The 17,079-nt window shown below is 53.4% G+C and overlaps 7 protein-coding genes across 7 annotated transcripts; 3 read left to right on the top strand and 4 right to left on the bottom strand.

The window, feature by feature from the left end:
• Positions 1-627: 627 nt before the first annotated feature.
• On the bottom strand, positions 628-2,476 carry PODANS_5_5720 (uncharacterized protein; the record flags this gene model as incomplete). The annotated part of the gene is made up of 3 exons (XM_001929711.1): positions 628-931; positions 992-2,225; positions 2,287-2,476. The coding sequence occupies 3 exons, from the start codon at positions 2,474-2,476 to the stop codon at positions 628-630; spliced, it is 1,728 nt and encodes a 575-aa protein (XP_001929746.1).
• Positions 2,477-3,175: 699 nt separating this feature from the next.
• On the bottom strand, positions 3,176-3,783 carry PODANS_5_5710 (uncharacterized protein; the record flags this gene model as incomplete). The annotated part of the gene is made up of 2 exons (XM_001929710.1): positions 3,176-3,578; positions 3,677-3,783. The coding sequence occupies 2 exons, from the start codon at positions 3,781-3,783 to the stop codon at positions 3,176-3,178; spliced, it is 510 nt and encodes a 169-aa protein (XP_001929745.1).
• A 379-nt stretch (positions 3,784-4,162) lies between these two features.
• On the top strand, positions 4,163-5,119 carry PODANS_5_5700 (uncharacterized protein; the record flags this gene model as incomplete). The annotated part of the gene is made up of 2 exons (XM_001929709.1): positions 4,163-4,442; positions 4,515-5,119. The coding sequence occupies 2 exons, from the start codon at positions 4,163-4,165 to the stop codon at positions 5,117-5,119; spliced, it is 885 nt and encodes a 294-aa protein (XP_001929744.1).
• A 728-nt stretch (positions 5,120-5,847) lies between these two features.
• Positions 5,848-6,954, top strand: PODANS_5_5690 (uncharacterized protein; the record flags this gene model as incomplete). Its single annotated transcript, XM_001929708.1, has 2 exons — positions 5,848-6,453; positions 6,520-6,954. The coding sequence occupies 2 exons, from the start codon at positions 5,848-5,850 to the stop codon at positions 6,952-6,954; spliced, it is 1,041 nt and encodes a 346-aa protein (XP_001929743.1).
• Positions 6,955-7,854: 900 nt separating this feature from the next.
• PODANS_5_5680 (uncharacterized protein) lies at positions 7,855-9,109 on the bottom strand (the record flags this gene model as incomplete). The annotated part of the gene is made up of 4 exons (XM_001929707.1): positions 7,855-8,231; positions 8,302-8,683; positions 8,750-8,945; positions 9,003-9,109. 4 exons carry the CDS (start codon positions 9,107-9,109, stop codon positions 7,855-7,857), a joined length of 1,062 nt encoding a protein of 353 aa, XP_001929742.1.
• A 3,173-nt stretch (positions 9,110-12,282) lies between these two features.
• Positions 12,283-15,256, bottom strand: PODANS_5_5670 (uncharacterized protein; the record flags this gene model as incomplete). Its single annotated transcript, XM_001929706.1, has 3 exons — positions 12,283-12,294; positions 12,372-14,585; positions 14,642-15,256. The coding sequence occupies 3 exons, from the start codon at positions 15,254-15,256 to the stop codon at positions 12,283-12,285; spliced, it is 2,841 nt and encodes a 946-aa protein (XP_001929741.1).
• Positions 15,257-16,529: 1,273 nt separating this feature from the next.
• On the top strand, positions 16,530-16,996 carry PODANS_5_5660 (uncharacterized protein; the record flags this gene model as incomplete). Its single annotated transcript, XM_001929705.1, has 3 exons — positions 16,530-16,582; positions 16,638-16,898; positions 16,951-16,996. 3 exons carry the CDS (start codon positions 16,530-16,532, stop codon positions 16,994-16,996), a joined length of 360 nt encoding a protein of 119 aa, XP_001929740.1.
• Between the last annotated feature and the right edge of the window lie 83 nt (positions 16,997-17,079).

Below are 17,079 nucleotides of genomic sequence, written 5' to 3'. Positions count from 1 at the left end.
GCTCAAAGGTCTGGACTTTCTCTCACGCATAGTGGGTACGAGTACGCGAGCGAGCGAAAACCCTCAAAGACGTAAACAATTCGTTTCCGCATACCTTTTTCTTCTTAGCTTGCTGCGCCCCGCCACCGCCAGTTGGCGCGTCTTTTCTCTTGCCGCTTCCCGTCATTTTTTCGTAGGTGAAGCCTCTGTTTTGTCTGCTTTCCGGGTTGATGCAGAATGAGAAGCAGGTTTTTCTTTTCGTCGACTGCTGCTTGGTGAGGGTTAGAAGGGCTTGGCGGATGAGTAAACTCTGACCAAAGAGAGTCGCTAGGATGATGCTGAAAAAAAAGGTGCGTCAAGGTTGGAAATGGGAATTGGAAAGCTGAGGTTAAAAGTTGGGTGATGTGAATTTTCGATGGTTGTCGCTCTCAATTAATGGAAAGAAAGTCGGACGTTGCCAGTGACACCAAAAGCGAGGTCTGAGATTTAGGTTTGGTCACGTGTTTACCCCTATTTATCCCCTTTTCTGGAGGTCCAAACAAAAGCTCAAGGCATGATACGGGGCAATATGGAAGGTCCGAGGAAGAGCTACAATTGGATATTTACTTATTTTATCCAAGTTTGGCTGCACACAGGCACAACTATCCATCACTCCATCCGGGCATTGTTCTTTGCTGACTGCTCAGCTGTAAGCTTCAATGCTCGCGGCGCATCGTGCTTGGGCATCCACAGCTCGACAAGCTGCAGGCCCTTTGCATCGTTGAAGTCCTTGTCCGCCAACAACTTTTCAAGCTCGCTCTTGGTCTTGATGATGTGCTTCCGAACTTCCTTGTCAGTTGCGCCAAACACTGTCGGAATTTCAGTGTAGTTCCACCGCCTGATATCGTTGTACTCAGCTTCCATGCCGTGGATACACCGCTCAATGGTGAACCCTTCGTTGTAGATTAGGAAGCTTGCGAATTTGTTAGCAGGAATCCAACCAACAAGCCCTCCAAGTCGTGAATAAACTTACATTGTGACTCTCAGCTTATGCTTGATCATGGTTGACACTTCCTGGACAGTGAGCTGGAACGACCCATCTCCAACAAACAGAATTGTGCGACGGTCTTCTCCCATGTCCTTAACAGCCTGTGCAACTCCCTGAGCAGCACCCACAGACCAACCAATGCTTCCCCAGAGGATCTGCGTGATCCCAACCACATCAGGAGGAAACTTGCTCTCCCAAATACCAAAGTTGGATGTGCCTGTCTCAGTGACTACCAGATCCTTCTCCTTGAAGTATTCCCCCACGCGAGGCCAAAACCAAGCTTGCGTAATGGTCTCGGTGCTGTCCCGATTTTCAGAGACCTCGTTGACCACCTTCGGGGCAAGCTTCTCACTAGAAAGCTTTGTGGTGTCGACACGCTCAATCAGCTTGCGAAGAACTCCTTTCATCGCAACACCAGGATACTCCGAGTACCTAACCTTGCAGTGATCGCTGTGGAAGTCGATGGTATTGAGTTGAGATGTGCGGTACGAGAAACCCGTCGTGTTGAAATCACTTTTCAAAGCACCAATCGACAAGACCAGATCCGCCGATTCCACCAGTTCCTGCACAGCAGGCTGAGACCCCGTACCCGCATACACACCACCGTATGTAGGCGAAGACTCGTTAACGGCGCCCTTGCCCATCGGCGTGACAAAGACAGGGAGCTTTGCCTTGTCAACCAGATTCCGCACCTCTTCCAAGCATCGATGCCGGATAGCACATGCATCGACGAGAATGATGGGGTTCTTCGCTGCGTGCAGGTATCTCAGAACAACATCCACAACGTAGTCCTCCCTCTCGGGCTCATTCGGGGGGTCCGAGAGGTCAATAGGAGTGTCGAGACGAGCGCCCTCGATTTGCTTCTCGACCATATCAGTGGGCAGCATGATGTATACCGGGCGGCTGTGAATCCAGCATTCACGCAGGGCAAAATCAATCTGCTCGGCGATCTCGGCTGGGTTGTTCAAGCGGGCAGTGTTGCAGGCAATTTGAGAGCCCATGTTGGCAAAGACGTTGAAGTCGCCATTTCCAAGAGTGTGATGCAGCAGCATGCCATTCCGCTGAGAGATGGTTGACGGGCAGCCGACGATGTGTACGACAGGCACGTGCTCAGAGTAGGCACCGGCAACGCCGTTCATGGCGGACAGCTCGCCTACACCGAAGGTAGTGACAAGAGCTGAGATGCCCAACGCTCGGGCGTAGCCATCGGCGGCGTATGCTAGGATGTGGTGAGCTATTCTTCTTTTCTCTGTTTCTCTGGGGGATCGGGGAACACATACCAGCGTTGAGCTCATTGACACTGCCAACCCACTTCAATTTGGCCTTGGGGATGTAATCCAGTGCCACCAAGTTGAAGTCACCTGGTAACCCATGGACTGATCTGATGCCGATTTCATACAATCTGGCAAACAAGTATTGGGCCACCGGGACGGGCTTCTTCAAGCCTTGTGTTCTAATGTCGATGGCCATTTTCGGGATATTTGGCTGTCCAGAAGAATTAAGGGCTTAAAACACTGAGCTCAGTCAATTGAAAAGGAAAAAGCGGCAGCTCGTGGCACTCTCCCTGGCTCAAGTAATAGATCAGTGCCTGGTCTTGACCAGTTCGCAATGAGATAGTGAGCAGCTTAGCTGATCGCTAGCAACAATATCAGACCACCTTTGTCACGCTGGGATGTTGTGAAATGGTAAAGAATGCGCAGAAATGACAGCATGGCCGCGGGGACAAGATCATGGCGGCCGTTGGTCTAGGGCTAAGCCATTGCTCATTGACTCTCATTATCGAGGGGTGATGTCATGGAATTGTGGAAAGTGGGCCGGACCGATTCCGGCATGTGAGAGCCCCGGTTCCCGTAATGGCTTCTTCAGGGGCACAGATCGGCCGATACATGTTGGATGAGATTGAAATTCGAAGATGGAGGGAGTGGTGCTATGGTGTATAAGAGAGAGCTTGAATAGTATAGGTCGAGAATGACTTCTATATGCGCTGGGTATTTAGCCAAGTGAGAAGAGATGAGCCGCCCCTGACCAACCGTATGGCAAAAAACATCAAAGAATATCACCACCAAAAACATAACGCCGATTTAACGCATCCTCCAATCCGTCTGAACGCCTGTAATCGCAATCCGCAGATGCTTGTTGACATCCCCCACATCGCGATCATCCATCCCCTCAATCACAACTCCCGTCCTTCCACCCATCTCTCCACCTCTCCAACCACCTACTGCAGTCAAAGGTCTTCTTCCCCAGCTTCTTGTTCACACCGTTATGCGCCTCACACAGCCAGTTTCCAAACTCATCCCTGCTTCCAGCTTTGATTTGCTTCCGCTCGATGTACTCTTGGAAATCTTCGGCGCACACCCAGCAAGGGTACAGCTTTGAGAACAACTTCATAAAAGAGATGACATCGGACTGCTCGGAAGGGGTTGGTTTCTCGGGGTAGGTGGCCGCGATGGAGTGGAGGAGGGTCCATGATGACCGGCCGAGAGCTACAACGTCTGGAGGGCAGTCTGTCCGTTTCTTGACAGCGGGAACAGGTTTGCCAGTGGAGAGGGCCGTCATTGTTTTGGCCTGGCTAGTCCAAGCTGCGAAGTCGGCACCGGCAGTGCAAGAACGGCAACTGTGAGGTGTTAATAAGGTGGAAATGCAAGGTTGGTGAGAAGATATGCTTACGGTTTGCCATCCTTGCCCAAGACTACACCCTTGGGGAGAGGCTGGCTTGTGTTAGCGGCCGCGGCTGTAGTGGCCTGCTCATCTCGGTCTTGGGTATCGTTTGCCATTATATGTCTGAGGCTGAGAGACGTGTGTGTATGTGTACAATAACTAAAACAGTCCACAATCGTTGGTGATGTTTGACAACCAAGAAACTGTTCATTTGTCAGCCGTCAACCATGGAAATTTCCAATCATGTATTCCCAGGCGATCGGAACCCCCTGTGAGCGTTGCGATGAACAGGGGCCAGGGTCCCCGCGAAAAATGTTATCGATAAAGCTTTGGTGGGGCAGTGACACACTCCCCGCCATCTCCCGGGATGCCGCTTCAATGTCTTGTGCATTTCATCCCATCCCAGTTTAAAAAGGTCCCCTTTTCTCCTCAACCGGTTGGTCGGGGAAGAAGCAAAGGCCATACCACCCTTCAGCATCCTGGCTCTCAGCAACCATGTCACCAAAAATACCCGTCTACCTGCTCAAGACAAAGTCTTCTGCTGGCGACCATTACGAGGAAAAGTTCTCGACCCCTGACGGCAATGGCTCCGAATATGATCCCGAGTTCGTCCCTGTGCTTGAGCACCAATTCGACGACCAGGGCATGGCCAAAGTGCGCGGAATCCTCAAGAACAAGCAAATAGGAAGGACTGAGGGCAAACAATACGGTGGCATGATTTTCACTTCCCAGCGGGCTGTCGAGGCTTTCACTAAGCTTGTCGAGGAAGGGAGAGGTGAGACTCGTCCATCTTCGAAGCTCGACAGGCTTTTGAATGACTGAGTGGCTAAAGGTGAGCAACTTGTAGGTGAAGATAACTGGCCGTTTCTCCAGGACATTCCCGTCTACAGTGTCGGCCCAGCCACAACCCGAGCTCTGAAGGCTGTTCCTCAGGTTCCAGCTTTGCAGGTTTTCGGAGAGCATACGGGCAATGGCGAGACTTTAGCGCCGTATATTCTTGACCACTACCGGGCGTGGTATAAGGATCGGGAGTCCGTGCCTGCTTTGCTGTTTCTTGTCGGGGACAAAAGGCGGGACACTATCCCCGAAGTTTTGACTGGGGCCGGGTGGCAATTGGACGAGGTGGTGATCTATGGCACGGGAGAGATGAAGTCGTTCAGGGACGACTTCTCACAGCGTCTCCAGACCACGGCTGACCGGCCACGGAGATGGGTTGTTGTCTTCTCCCCTAGTGGGTGTGACAGCATGCTCAGCGCATTGGACCTCTTGGACGAGAGCAGTGGCAAGGCGAAACCGAAGGAGCCAAACCGAAGCACGTATATTGCTACCATTGGACCGACCACCCGGGATCATCTGATTCACAGCTTTGGGTACGAACCAGAAGTGTCGGCGGAACAGCCCAGTCCTGAAGGAGTATGGAATGCCATCACTAGCTATAGGACTCTAGAGTAGGACTACAACCAACCATGATTCACATATTGAAAATCTATCTGAATTCACGTGAGAGAGAAAAAACTGCTGCGAGACACGGTACCTGACGGGCCAAGCCTCAGGTGACGGTTCGAGAACATTGCCCTGAGAGGCTTGGTGAGGGCCCGAGTGGTTCACGATGCCGAGATGTCGGGCGATGAACCCCGCTGGCCGACTCGATTGTTGCATGATTGGGTACCAGTACTTCCGCCGAAGGCAAAGTTACCTAACGGTTACCTAAAGTACCACCTCAGAGGCTAATGCCAAGGTACCGCTGTGTTTCGGTTACGTGTTCGCTGTGCTGGCTATCCGCATACGCTAGCACAGTCCATATCTTGAAGCAAGGCCCCTCCATCCACTGACGATCATGCATTCCAGTATCAAAGCTCTTTGCTCCTCGTCATCAGCATTCGCAACCCCCAAATGTACAACATCATCACCACTCGAGAATTCTAGCCTATTCATGGCCACCGCCACTTCTGCCCGAAACATCACCATTGACTGCTTCTCATTGCAGTCTTCTTATCGACGGCTATCTCGGATCTACTGCCAACCTGCACGATTCGCTGATCCCCACTGAACCTATAGCTGCAACGGGTCCTGTTTGGCTGCTTCTTCCCTGTCAACGGTTCGGCTGCTGCAAGTCGATACCCCTCACCACCAAGCCAGCCACACCATTACAACGCCTAGCCCAGAAAAATAGTTCAGCCATGAGCTTCTACACTTCCTCCTCCTCCCAGAAAACTCACAACCTAAACACCCGCCAGTCCCCCGACCCGGACTCCTCGCCGGCCTCTTCACCCGGCGCCATCACCCCCACCACTTCTCACACCGAAACCGCCGGCTCATCGTATTTCTCCAACTTGCTCTGGGGCGGTCTCTTCCGGCGATTCACTTCCGAACCCTCTCCTTCCCTGTCGACGGAAAACAGTCCCCCAACTCTCCGACACGCGCACACTTACCAGCCAGACGGCGAGGACGACGGTAGGAATCTGGGCAAGAGTGTGGACGGGATATACACCCCTCCGCATTTCCACCACAGGGTGCCGTCGCCCATGGGCCTGCCGCAATTAGAACCTCTGCAGCTTCTCGGCTTTAGCGCTCGCACGAGGACAGAATCGAGGTTGCTCACCCCGGCGATTGCGGAGGAGGTGCGGAATCTGGTGCCTACCCGCTTGTCGATTGTGGACGAGTGGAATCTGGTGTACAGTCTTGATCAAGACGGGTCGAGTCTGGCGACGTTGTACGACAAGTGTGATAGGTACCGGGGGAAGAGGGTTGGGTTTGTTTTGGCTGTGAGGGATACTGAGGGTGGTGTATGTTTTTATTCTTCCCTCTCGTTTTCCTCCAAAACATCTTATACTAACAACTGCCTGTAATAGATCTTTGGAGCCTACCTCTCTGACGTCCCCCACATCGCACCCAATTACTTTGGCACAGGCGAGTGCTTCCTCTGGAGGGCCTCGGTTCAGGCACCCCTGCCCCCACCACCGTCACTCATCGACAGCGAAGACACCCCCGACGTGGGCAGGAGCACCACCATCAGGGCCGAGCAAAACGTCGCGTCTGGCCAGGTGAACGCGCACTCCATCCGGTTCAAGGCGTTCCCTTACAGCGGCGTGAACGAGTACTACATGCTCTGCGGGCAACAGTTCCTCTCGGTGGGCGCCGGCGACGGGAGGTTTGGTCTCTGGCTGGACAGCGGACTGGAAAAGGGGGTGAGCTCGACGTGCCAGACTTTTGGCAACGAGCCGCTGAGTGATGAAGGGGAGAAGTTTGGGGTTTTGGGGGTGGAGTTGTGGGTGATTGGGGCTTAGGTGGCTCCCGACCCGAGGTTGAGGATGTCGTCGGCGGTTTTGACTGTTCAGTGATCACGGGTTTTTTTTTTTTGAGTTTTATTTCTTTTCCGTTTCTGGCAAGGGAGTTTGTACTAGGGAACAAGCATTTGGTCTGGATGGGAGAATAGGAGTAAAAGGGGCGTTGCCTGGCCAAAGTGGAAGACATGATACATTACAAAACAAAGCAAGCAGGCAGGCAAGCAGGCGAGCATGGTTATGAGAAAAGGCATGGTGGCTGTTTTAATGGGTTTTCAGTTTCGAGGATTTGATTTTGGGCATTCATTGAAGAAAATGATAAGAACAAGAGAATAAGGAGTATGGGAAGAATTGGACGACAGAGATACCCACCCTCCTACTCAATCATGACACGACGGTTTTGTTAAAGGGCAGAACAGGACAGTACGATAGGGAAGCAATGAGATAAGACAAGAAACTTCAGAACAAAGTGACAGGGTGGGCGTGTTCCTTCATCGGTGTGTGCCATGGGGCTTATATCTATACCACCTGGAGGTATCATTCATTTCCACAATTCCCATGCGCAACTGACGACATTGCAACAAGGTTCAATCGCAAATTATCAGCAACTTCCCACAAGTCGAGCATTTCACAAAAGGTATTTCCCTCATCAACTACTCAAATACGCCCAATATGAGGATAGTGGAAAAAAAAAAGACTTAAATAGGAGCCCCCCACCCTGCCCCCCAAATTTCACATCCCAGATATTTCCCTCCTTTTCTACAATTGTCACACATGATGTTATCCTGCCCTATGCTTATCCCTATCCATCCCACCCTTGATCTTGCTCAGTCAAAATCCACGGTATACAAACCAACCCACTTTGCTCAGACAAGCAAGCCACTTCCAACAAACGGTTTTTTTTTACCTCATAATCTCCTGGTAAATCAGCTGCTTCAACTGCTCCTTGCTCAGGTTGTCCTTGTGCTTGTCAAAGTCAAAGAACTCCTCGGGGATTGGCGGCGCGGTCGGCTCGTCCTCGGGGTCGTGGTACGGCTCGAGGTATGGGTGCTTGAGCGCCTCCTCGACGGTGATGCGCTTGACGGGGTTGAAGGCCAACAGCTTCTCGAGGAGGTCGAGAGCCATGTCGGACGTGTTGGGGAAGAGCGTGCGGAAGGGCACCTTCTTCTTGAAGGGAAGCGATCGGATGTACTCGCGCGCGCGTCTGGACTTGATGCCATAATAATCCTCCATTGTTGGCGTGCCGAGGACGTCGAGGATGAGGGTAAGCTGGTGGTGGTCTGGGAACGAGGGGTTAGTCATGATTCAGGGGCAAGGGGTGAAAGGAGCCGGGAACACAAAAGTACGTACAGTCCTTGCCTGGGAACAGGGGCTTGCCGCTGAGCATCTCGGCGAGAATGCAGCCCACCGACCAGACGTCAATAGCCTTGGTGTACTCTTTGAAGGTCAACATGATCTCGGGCGCACGGTACCAACGGGTGGCAACGTATTCTGTCATGAAACCCGAGTTGTCCTCCTGTGACGCCGCCGAACGAGCCAGACCGAAATCGCACACTTTGAGATCGCAGTTGGCATTGAGAAGCAAGTTGGAAGGCTTCAAATCGCGGTGGAGAACGTTGGCAGAGTGCATGGCCTTGAGGGCACGCAGCGTCTGGTAGATGAAGTACTGGCAATGATCGTCCGAGAGCTCCTGTGTGCGGATGACGCGGTGCATATCAGTCTCCATCAGCTCCTACAGTTTCATAGAGTTAGTCTTTGGAAACACCAGTGTGGAGTTTTCCTGTGGAGCAGCCTGTACCTGGATGAGGTAGACCTCATTAAATGATTCGTAGCTTCTAGGCTTCTGAATATCGAGAATGGAGATGATGTTCTCATGGTTGAAGTACCGGAGGAGCTTCATTTCACGCAATGTCCGCAGGCAGAACATGGAGTGATCAAAGGGCGTGATCTTCTTGATGGCAACCTTTTGGCCTGAGGGCTTGTGGATGGCAGAGCTATCATGAGCGTTAGATCCGGAACCTGCGTTCAAGCGATTCCCATTGCAAACTTACCAAACCACACCATAGGCACCTTCGCCAACAACATCCTGGATGTCGTACTGCTCGCTGACATTGAAGGAAATCTTCCGGGCACCGCCCCGAGCTTGTGCGTTACTCATGTTGGATTAGGGAGAGTGGATTTGCGAAGCTAGTGATTTGAGTATGATTCCCCAGAGATAGGGGTGGTGGGAAGGGGCGCTGGCCTTGCGAGCAACCCAGTGGTATGACAGACCAGCTCTCTCGGCAAGGGTGAAGGGGGCTCGAATGGAGATGTAGTTGTATATCGATCGCCGGAGCAGAACAAAACTGCTATTTACTGCCATGTCAGCTTGTTGCATATAGGAGCGCGGAAGACAGAGCTGAACACACCTTGTCTCAGATATTTCTTCAGCAGTTGAGGTGACGAGTCACTTTTTACCCGCGCAAGGACGGGTAGCCAAAACAGAGAATTCGTGAAGTTAGGTCGGAAGTTCTTTGTTCGTGGCGTAGGTGCCAGTAAGCAGGTGATGGTGGTGGTAGGGAGATCGATTAAAGGTTTTGTCTAATCATGAGGCGACAATTGCCATGTTAGCAGCTGTGTGACAAAAGACCAACCAAAACTCCCCGAGAAAGTAAGAAAGCCGAAAGTGTGTGGCGGCAGGAGATCCGATACGGGTGATCGCTGTGTTGCGCTCGGGTGCTCAGGTACAGGCCCGGCTGCCAGAAGTAGGTAGACAGAGCAACGGGGGGGGGGGGGAACCGCGCCCCTCGCCAGCAGCAGAGCTTCCCCCTCGGCGTCGTGGGGCAACCGAACGTGCGGACGCAACACACAGGCACCCACGATGCACCGCAGGCGCACACACCAGCAAAGACACGGGAGTGGACGTCGAGCGTTGGTGATCAGGTGTCAGAAGCCCTACTCTGAGCAACACCTCTTCCCCATCCAAAGAACGGTGACTTCTAGAAGCTCAGTTCGAGTGTGTTTTGTTGCCCAGGGGTTATCCGGATGACGATTATCCGAAAGGCGGGCGATCAGACACCTCGCCTGGCTCTCCTCGAGTGCGTGGGGCCTAGGTTGAGAAGCGACTCCCGGAGGGGTTTTGGCGATAGTTGCTAGCGGTGCGTGCTTCGTATGATCTGCTTCTATCGAGGGGCGCCAGACCACCTGCAGTCCATATCCTTCGGTTTTTGAAGAGGGGGCGGTGGTGAGGGGGAAACACTTGGCTGGGATGGGAACAAGATGGGAGCAGGATGGCAGCGCCCAAGCGCCCATCACAGCAAGAACAGCATTCAACACAAGAAACACACGTACCTTTGCTGAAGTTCGGCCTGGATGGTGGCCGGTCGGTGAAGAAGCTTCGACAGCAACCAAACAAACAACGAGCGCCAAAATAAAGAGAGCGAGAGGGAGGAGGGGAAAAGGGAGATCTCTCTTGCGACAGGACAGGGTGCGCGACAGAATTGCCCCGCTTTCTGGACTGCGGAGGGAAAGGCGGGCAGGTGGGCTGCAGCGAATGAGATGCACAGGTCGAGTTACGTCGCCGTTACTTGACTATTTCCAGTCTCTCTCTTCTGGCAGGAAACACACTGGAGGAGGAAGAGACGGATGAAGCTGATGCTGATGATGGCGAGGACGAGGACGAGGGAGAGGGAGGTGTTAATTACATCTTGGAGCGTTGACCAGAGAGGCTCACCTCGACAGGGCAGCCCCAGCACCCGGCCGTGGATCTCAGGATCTGTCTGGCCCGTTTCGGTGGATTTGTTCAGGGGCCCAAGAAAGAGGGGAGGTGGTCTGGGCTGCTTTTCCCTTTTGGAGGGCGGCCAGGCTTGTTCGGATCCCGATTTGGACTCGCTTGAAGCCGTCAGGGTTGGCTTCAAAACGCCGGGTTGCAGCGGGAGAGCCGGTCCCGCCTTGGATAGCACCTTTGCGTAAAAGTCACCAGCCGTTCTCCTTTTCTTCTGGAAACCAAAGAGACGACGATGGAGGATGGAGAAACCCGCGTGGAGCTTCACCATCGCCTCCTTTTTCACAATCCCCACCGTCTGGAGGGGCACCGTAACGTCCAGACACAAAACGGACGACCCGCCCGACCACCACCTTAGGTACACTACCGACCCGACATATGGCCGCCCGATCACCCGCCGTTGTGCCCGTCCGTCCATATCAGCAGCCTTCTTGTTTCTATCAGCCGGCGCTTAACACCAGGTGAGCAGTGGCTGGTGAGATTCGATGACCATGTGCTGTTTCGGATTCATACGACAGCTTCTATCCGTATCTTATCGCATGTCGACATGTATGTCCGTATATAGAAACATCTTCATGAATCACACTGCATCTGCTCATTCAGTCTATGCACCACAGGTTCACTGGCCTTGCATGCTAGGAGCTTTACACGCTACCCACGCTTCCGCAACGGTCCAATGGCGCATCTCAGCCATGGTTTTGCCCTTCCCGTTGGGCGCCTATTTTCTGAGTGACAGTGACTGACACTGCCTGTTGGTCCCCCTCCAATTTACATTTGTGCCGGACATCAGTCTCTCACACAGATCCATCGTTCATACGGTGTCTTGGGGGTCTTTCTCGTGTTCCTGCCTTGCTGTTACCCCCTTCGGCGCAATGTCTCAACCTGAGTTGATGTCTCCCAAACGAATGGCTGCGGTTTCATGATGGCTTGGCGGGGTGGTGGGGTGGGCCCTGGTCGTTGGCCTTGGCTGTTTGGAAACAGTAGCTCCATTCCATAATTTGGGATCAGTGCTCAAACTAAGCATTCGCACCGCCCCCACTGCTCACTTTCTTCGATTCGATGTCAAATCTCATGATCAAGCATCGTCTTCTTTACTAACACTACTGTCCGCTATGTCTTCGTAATAGTATTCGTATTCCCTTCTCGGTTTTCTTACACGAAACCGTTCCTGCATCTGCTGTACCGACCGGGATACAAGAGCCGCAAGTGAAGGCATATCCCTTGCGGCCAGTAAAGGCGACCCAGTGGGGTACTGCTATTCTGGGTACCATACATCCACAGTTGTATATAACCTCCGGCACTCAACTGGTACCCAGTGCCGGGAGAGGCTGATGTCCCCCCGATGGGCCAGCTGCGGCCTGTCAACACGTCAGGTATATTGGAGCAGAACATGTAGGCTGGTCACCTCCCCCAAGACCACACAGTATTCAGTCATCCCGGTAACGTGGGTTGGGAATAGCTATTCATTGATGTAAACTCGTAAAACTTCTTTCTCTAGCCTTGCTTGGTTCTCGAAACACCCTGTAGAATGCTGCGTTCGATATCCCCTAAACTACGACACCCCTCGATTATTGAACAACCTGGACTCCGGCGTTAGCAATGAAGCCTGTCGCACTGGCTGGAGCCCATGCTCCTCATTGTCTTGCTAGGAACTTACCTTTTCTCTCAAGGAGCCCATCCATTGTACGTAGCTCAGTCCTTGGTCAGCCCGGTCCTCCACCAGCAATGTCTGAGCCCATAGCTTCAAGCTAGGCTCGCCATCCTCCCGAACAATGTAGAGGTGCGGGACGATGATGCTTCCCACGCCCTTGGACTTGTGGTCTCGACTCTTCTGAATGACAGCCCGGACCCGCTCATTGAAGTCATTGTCCAGCTCCTTGAGTGTGGCCTTGCCAACCTGGAGCTGCGTCCGGTCCGCAACATCAAACACATCAACAAGAAGCTGAGGCACCGCTTCGCGACCCACCCACAGGAATTGTGTTTGCCCGTCGTCAATCAGATACAGACCGTAGGGAACAAACTTTTCTGATGACAAGTTGAGAGGGGGCGGGAGCACGATTTGACTTGTTTCGGGGTCCGGAATACCGGCATTGTCAGGCATATCGTGAAGAGAGTACAGCCGGGGGTAGATGTACTGCATCAAAAGAGGAACCGGAAGAGTGGAAAGAAGGCACAGAGCAGCCGACCTCAGATCCGATGGAATCTGGGCCGACTTCCTCAGACCAACATGCTTCATCAAGCCGAGGAACAGTGCTGGAAGGCCACGCAAGTTGGATGGGAACTGGAGTCCACCGCCCATGCTGCCGCCTGCCAGCTCTTTCTTGAACGTCTGTAAAAGGTCCGTGATTGTTTTCTGGAGAAGATCTCTCGCCGAATCCAAACCGCTGCCCAATGCCCTTTCAACAGCCTTGTGCGTGTAGTATGTCGTGATGGCGGCCTGGTCGGCCGAAGCGTACACATCGGCAAGGTTGGTCGTGGTGGGCAGAGCAAGCGTCATGACGCGGATGCGGCGCTCGCCGTTGCAAGTCGTGTGCAAGACGGCCGTCTGCATGCAAACAACATCCTTGGTCAAATTCTCATCAATCGCCACCTCCACCACATAGCACTGGTCGCGAGGGAATGCCGGGAAAGCACACAAGTCGGAGCTTCGGGTGAAAAAGTTGCCATAAAACGTACTCATGCGCAAGCCGGTAGTAGCACGCACGCGAAGGACAGCTTCCAACCCAATCTCCGAAGACAGATAGTCCCTGAATTCAGAGGCAAACTTGATAGCATCCTCGGCACGCCCAGCGTTCCACCCAGGATAAAACCACGTCTGACCACCCGTATATCTCGGGAGATTGCTCAGAGAAGCCACATCCTGATATTGCGATGAGAAGAGGAACATGTCAATCGACACCTGGTTCTTGGAACACTCCACCGCAAAGGACTTGTAAAACGTCGCGGCAGTCTGAAGCAGAGAGCCTTCCTTAGAAGTGCCCAGAAGCTTCTTGTCCTCTCTCATTGTGAGCTTTCCGTGTCCGACATTAGGCAGTGATGCGCTCAAAACGACAAGCTTGCCACCCAAAGGAGAGATCAGTTTGTCTCCTGCACGAAGAGCAGAGCCCATGCAAGAGCCATTATCCTGATTATGCTCAAACATCTTGGGAAGTTTGGTGAGGAAGTTTTCGATACTCCGGCGGGACTCGGTCAGGGGAACCAACAGCTCGCCGGGAACTGGAAGGAAGGGCTCGTCAAGATCGCTAACCACGAGCATGCTTGTTTCGCCATTCTCGTCCGTGTCTTTGGGGACCGAAAAGTAATGCAAGCTCGAATCGACAGCCATAAAGCCGAGACGGGTACGGCGGTCAGCGTTCGGTATTCTGTCGAGGCTGGCCTCAATAGTGCGGGCTGCCGTGGCCAGGAGACCGCTAGAGACGGAAGCGTAGCTGACATCAAACAAAAACAGGTAGACCAGCGGTTGGGGTGGTCTGACCATGTACTCCTGAGGAGCAACGAACTCAACCACGGCGTGGTTGAGCTCGTGCCGTTGCCACCGGTCCACACTCTTCTGCGCAGCAGCATCCCAGTCAAAGGCCTGGGGAACGTCGTTGGTGAGGTTGCACATGTTGCATCTCCACCGGTGGCCGTGATCCAAGAAGGTCACGAAGGGGTTGATGTAGGATCTGCATCTCCGGCAGCGGGAGATGACTTGGTCTTGGACCACAGGGACGGGGTCATCGAGATCGTGGAGGGCGGCATAGGGTTGAATCACCAGCGAAAAGGGAAGTTTGCTCTTCTTGAGGAGGCTGTGGGTCGTTGGAACGGCATTGAGCGTGGATCGCACGTACTTGGGAAGGCAGTTCGCATCTGGGGATGGGGTGACGCTCGCCTGCGAGATTTGTTAGCATGTCCGGAGGTGGTAGATTCCGGATACAAAAGACCTACGTTGGGAGGCAAGATGATGGGGGGTGGAGGGAGGTCCAATTCAGACACATTGAATGGCTGGTTGAGGAGATCAGTCGGGTAAAGCTGATTCAAAGGACCAGCTCTCGCCTGAGGGGGGAGCTGTTGCGGTTGCTGTTGTGGAATACCGCCGGGAGCACCAGCACCCAGGTTCATGCCCTGGAAACCGGCAGTTAGACCGGCAACGCCGCCAGGAGCCGGGACAGCTCCGGCCGAGGGATAGTAGGGATCCGGAGCCTGGTAACCGCTGACAGCAGCGGGCTGGCCGTATGGCTGGGCAGGTTGAGCGCCATAGGCGGCTGGCTGGACCTCTGGTTGCGCGGGATAACCTCCATAAGCTGGAACAGCAGCTGGAGCTCCATATGGAGCTGCCCCTGGGATGGGCTGCCCTCCCGCTACAACATTACCCCCCACGCCGACGTCGAAAGCGCTGGCGGCATATTGTCTCTTCTTTTTTCTGCCGTGATCGGCGGCGTGACCTGGGGCGACGGGGGCAGCGTTATCGTAGGCTTGGTCGGGATATGGAGGTTGCTGCTGGTGGTCGCCGGGCTGCTGGGGCGGGTACTGGCCGTAGCCGTCGTTGGAAGCACCAGACATGCTGTGCTGGACAGGTGTCGGCTGAAGAAAGCGAGGTGTCGTGATGATCAAGGCGCGAGCAGTGCGTGCAGCCTCAGCACGGTAATAACAGGGCGGCCGACTTTGAGCAAAGTTTGGTGATTTGCGCAACCTGGCAAGATGGCAAGAATGGCGGTTGACTGACGGACGTCAGTCGTGAGGCGTGGTGGCTAATGGAGCAGAGCTCCCTGGGCTGGTGTCTCAGGGTTATGTGTGGGATGCGGTCGGGACAGCTGTCGCCTCAACCTTGAGCAACTGTGGCAGCGAGGGGTTGCGGGTTGACGGGACAGACTGGCCTCAACGTCTCAGTGTGCGGTGAGGCGAGGGAAGCACCAGCCACAGACAATGGAAAGGCTCTTGGCAGGGAAGCAGTAGAAAATGTGGGGATTCTGAAGGGGAGCTTGGGCCAAGAACACAAGCCAGCCTAGGGATGCATCAGTCCACTTTCCATCGTCAGGGTTAGGTATGGTGATCAACTATTGCTCTATCCTCAGTGAATTATGGGCAGTGTAGTGTAGGAGACCTCTATTTTATAGGCAACCTCGACCGGCGCATCTGGTGCCAGAAACCTGGAACTGACGTGCAGCAGCTTTATGAAGAAGGTAACCCTTCTGGCTGCATGGTGCATGCTGCCCGGTACATGCTTATCGAGACCCTCGATAAATGCATGCGATTAGCCGCGGGGCTTCGCAAGTTCCCCCTCCATTGATGAGGTACCCGCCGGGTAGATCACTCACCCCACCAGGGCGCGTCATCTCCCGAGGCTGGAGCTGCGCTAACAGAGACAAGCCGGACAACACGGCACCTCTGCGAGGCCACCAACCAGCATTTGGGTTCAGCTACATACAATTCTTTTCTGCTGCAATGCATGGCCGACATGGATAACCGGTTGACCAAGCTTGGAGGGCAATCGGCAAGTGGTTAAAATGGCTCAGGGCTCTGCAACGGTCCTGCAGATGGAAAGAGGCAGTAGGGGACTGAAATAGAGGACAAAAAGCTGTCATGCAGCAACATCCCGCCACATCTGTCCATGCACCGTGACCAAAGCCCCGACAATACAACTAGGTACCGCCTGACACTGTCCAGACGGTCTGCCTTGTTGGACAAGACCTGTCATTAAATTACGATCACCTCTTTTTCTCTCGTGTGTATTTAGATCAAACCTACTAGAAAAGCCGACATCCCGCCTACCTAGATTCTAGAAAGCGACCACGCCTCGACTCTGTACATTTTCGTCATCATCATCATCATCATCATGGCTTGGGGAAAGACAAAGGCGCCTCCTCCGCCGCCACCATCAGCAGCTAGGTTTGACTTACCCAGACTCTTGGGCCACAAGCTTCCAACTAACCAAGCCCAACAGGCAACTCATCCCGTTGTTTATCGTCCTGGCAGTACTGGGCGTAATGGCCTGGGTTGGCTATCAGATTTACGTTTCTGTCATGAAGATCAAGGACCAGGCCGAAAAGCAGATGGGCGACAAAAACATGGTCTTCACCAAAGACGGTCTTCGTGTCAGTGTCAAAAATGTCAAGGACGAGTCGTATCTGGATGCGACACAGAGCTGGTTTGTCAAGGCATGGGATCTGAGCGGGAATGCAGTTGATACTTCGAAGCGCAAGAGGTATGTCGTGATTCATACAACTTCTCTCGAGGCTTGCTAATCAAGGAGATAGAAACTTCCTCACAAAACAAAAGAGTCCCAAGATCGGCAGTGACTAAACGGGGGTTTTCGTTTCCTTTGAGGCTTGGTTGGTTTGATTAGAGACCAAATGGAAAGAAAGCATCTCAATGACTTATGACTA

Source organism: Podospora anserina, chromosome 5 (assembly GCF_000226545.1).
Source record: "Podospora anserina S mat+ genomic DNA chromosome 5, supercontig 6".
Lineage (NCBI taxonomy): Eukaryota > Fungi > Ascomycota > Sordariomycetes > Sordariales > Podosporaceae > Podospora > Podospora anserina.
The sequence above is the reverse complement of the archived record's forward strand: the minus strand, read 5'-3'. Positions and strand labels throughout refer to the sequence as shown.